Raw genomic sequence first — 2,822 nt, forward strand, 5'->3', positions numbered from 1 at the left:
TAGATTTGCAAAGAAAAGAATATAAGGTGGTAGTGGATGCTCACAACAGCTACTCCGACGCTCAAGTTAGTATGCTGATGAATAGAAAAAATGTAATGAATTGCTTAGAACTTGAGTAGTGTATATAAGAGAACAACGTATTTTTACCTCTGTAATTCATCCCCTTTTATACTGTAGAAAAGTGAATAAATATGGCATTTTTCGACAATCCGGCGATGATGTGGTCGACTGCTTAATAAGGGATATCGTCAGCTAATCGATTGGTGATCCCGCATTTGCAGGAGTAACGGGAGTACGTTGGACTGTTCCTGTTTAATGGTAACTTTATACTAAGGCTCGCCTCATCTAGGAGAGAGCGAGTCTTGATGATGAACCGGGTGTCTGAAATGTTTGGATCCTCTTTTTCTTGGGCGGAACCACATTACTTATTTATCAGATTCTTGTCACATGAATCTATTCTGTGGTAATAGCTCACGGTTTACTTTGAGTGATTATTATATAATATCACCATGTTTTACCTTTTTGATGGACAAAATTTAAAAATTTAAATTCACCCAAATAAATTATATGTGAAAAATGTTTTTTATGAAATATTTTTTTTATATAGTTTGATTATAATGCCAAAATTAAAGAATATTAATAAAATTTATTGAAATTCTCAAAATTAGAAAAAAAAAATTTAAGAAGAGGAATTTTTTTTTTTTTCAAGATGACTTAATTTTCCCTATACTTAATTAGAAAAAAAAAATTCAATTTAATCAATTTTCTTGAATACTTTAAACTTCTGAAAACATTTTCCATTAAAATAAAAATATCTATAACATTAATGTTCTAACATTTAATTATTTAGAATCTTATTTATTCGAATATCTATTATGGAATATAAATATCTATTAATTACTCATTCTTCCTCTTATATCTCAAACAAAATTGACTCTTTACACTTACAGTTGCATCTACCTACTTTTCTTTTTCCTCCCTAAAATTCCTTAAACAGAATTGACTAAGCAAACACGTGCCACTAATGCATGTACGATCGGTTACTAAATAAAAGGACAAAAAGATTCACTCTTTTGAAACCATCCATCTTCAGAATTCCTCCTCCTTTATTACAATGGCAGAAAATACCAACCCAAACCCAAGCCCTAACCCTATTCCCACTGAAGAAGTAGTAGCTGTGACAGTGCAAGAGGAAACCACCAAACCTAAAGAAGTTGAAGAAAGAAAGATGGAAGATAAACCAAGCAAAGTGAGAAAATATGCTGGGTTATTATCAATAATAACCTTCATCCTCTCTCTTGTAATCCTCGCTTCTGTTATATGGCTACTGTACATGAGAGATTATGACTGTGAGAAGATATTAAGGTTGCCAAATTTACAGATTGGGCTTGCCATTTTCATGATCTTTGTTTTCTTGATTAGCAACCTTGTTGTTTTCCTTGGATCTCGATTTCCAGTACCTGGTTTCTTCATAGTTATGGTTCCATTGATTGTAATACTTACCATGGGTCTTGCACTTGTGGGAGCTGACAAAATGGAGAGCAGGAGAATAATGGCTACGCCTGCTTGGTTCAGAGAAAAAGTTCTCGATGATGGACACTGGAGAGACATTAAATCTTGCATATATAATAGAGGATTATGCGAAGACTTGGCTTCAAGATCAATGAACCTTAAAGCATATGATTTCAGTATGGAAAAATTAACATCCGTCGAGGTAGATTATTGATCTTTCTTTATCATTTTCAATTTCCTATTTTTAGCATAAATTTGCTGTCCTTTTATTTACATGATAACCCATAGAAGTCTTGAGTTGGGGCAGATGAGTTTAAATCTGTGTTATCTTTGAGATCACTCCAACACAACTGCTTTTTTCAATTATTTCTGGGATTCATTTTAGAAATTTTCCATTTTCTAATTCTAAACTAAATAATTTCAACTGATTGTTATATTTCTATTTTAACACTAATGGCGTGTTTGGATGAAGTCTGGATGCTGCAACCCACCAGAAGTATGTGGAATGGAATATGTAAACGCAACATTTTGGAGAAAAGGAGAAGCAATTATCAGTGAAAAAACAGAATTACTTAACGCAGGGGACTGTGAAACATGGAACAACAGTAGAACCGTACTGTGTTATGACTGTGAGACTTGCAAAGAAGGTTTTGTGGGAATAATGGAAAAAAAATGGTGGAATTTAGGGATTTTCCTCATTATCATGTCCTTATTTCTCATCCTTGCTCATTTATCACTCTTCATTACAGTCATGTGGGAGCGCTACAATTAACGCATCAAGGCCAGCAGTTTCAGCACTATTTTTTTTTCTCTGTAATAAGGATATTAGAGTCTGCTTCTTCTTTATTACCATTTTTAGAATCTTTAAGCTGTAGGTTGAACTCTAGATTTTCGTTGTTTGAATTAGTTCTCTTGTCAACTTTTTGGTAATAAGATATTCCTCCTATTTTCATTTTTGCCAAAATTTATGTTAAAGCGATTTCATGATCTTTGACTGGTTGTATGAGAGTTTATCTTTTGGGGGAAAAAAAAAAGAGTTTATATACACAAATGGAAGAAGAATCTAGGGGAAAAAGACATCTCTGCTAAAGGCATTTAAAAATACTTTTTGTAAGCAATGTCCAGAACATATATTTTTTTTCCATTGTAGAGACATTGTAGAGGTTAATCTAACAATCTTCAACATCATAATGTATGCAGTGGGGTGTTTGTACACAAATTTTATTTGATTTTTTAATATAAAAAACTCAATCATTGATTTCTTTATTTGATTTGTGTGATTCAAAAGTTTAAAAACTTGTTCCTGAATA

General features: G+C 32.5%; 1 protein-coding gene across 1 annotated transcript; it reads left to right on the forward strand.

The window, feature by feature from the left end:
* The first annotated feature begins 1,114 nt into the window (after nt 1–1,114).
* On the forward strand, nt 1,115–2,385 carry LOC110600580 (tetraspanin-15). The gene is made up of 2 exons (XM_021737446.2): nt 1,115–1,714; nt 1,985–2,385. The coding sequence occupies exons 1-2, from the start codon at nt 1,115–1,117 to the stop codon at nt 2,282–2,284; spliced, it is 900 nt and encodes a 299-aa protein (XP_021593138.1). The 3' UTR covers nt 2,285–2,385.
* Nucleotides 2,386–2,822: the final 437 nt, after the last annotated feature.

Source organism: Manihot esculenta, chromosome 14 (assembly GCF_001659605.2).
Source record: "Manihot esculenta cultivar AM560-2 chromosome 14, M.esculenta_v8, whole genome shotgun sequence".
Taxonomy (NCBI): Eukaryota; Viridiplantae; Streptophyta; class Magnoliopsida; order Malpighiales; family Euphorbiaceae; genus Manihot; species Manihot esculenta.

Excerpts from the sequence above, each read along its gene's own strand:
- LOC110600580 (XM_021737446.2), top strand. The coding sequence starts at position 1,115 with ATGGCAGAAAATACCAACCCAAACCCAAGCCCTAACCCTATTCCCACT. Across the intron at positions 1,715-1,984 it reads AAAAATTAACATCCGTCGAG|TCTGGATGCTGCAACCCACC; the intron begins GTAGATTATTGA and ends GTTTGGATGAAG.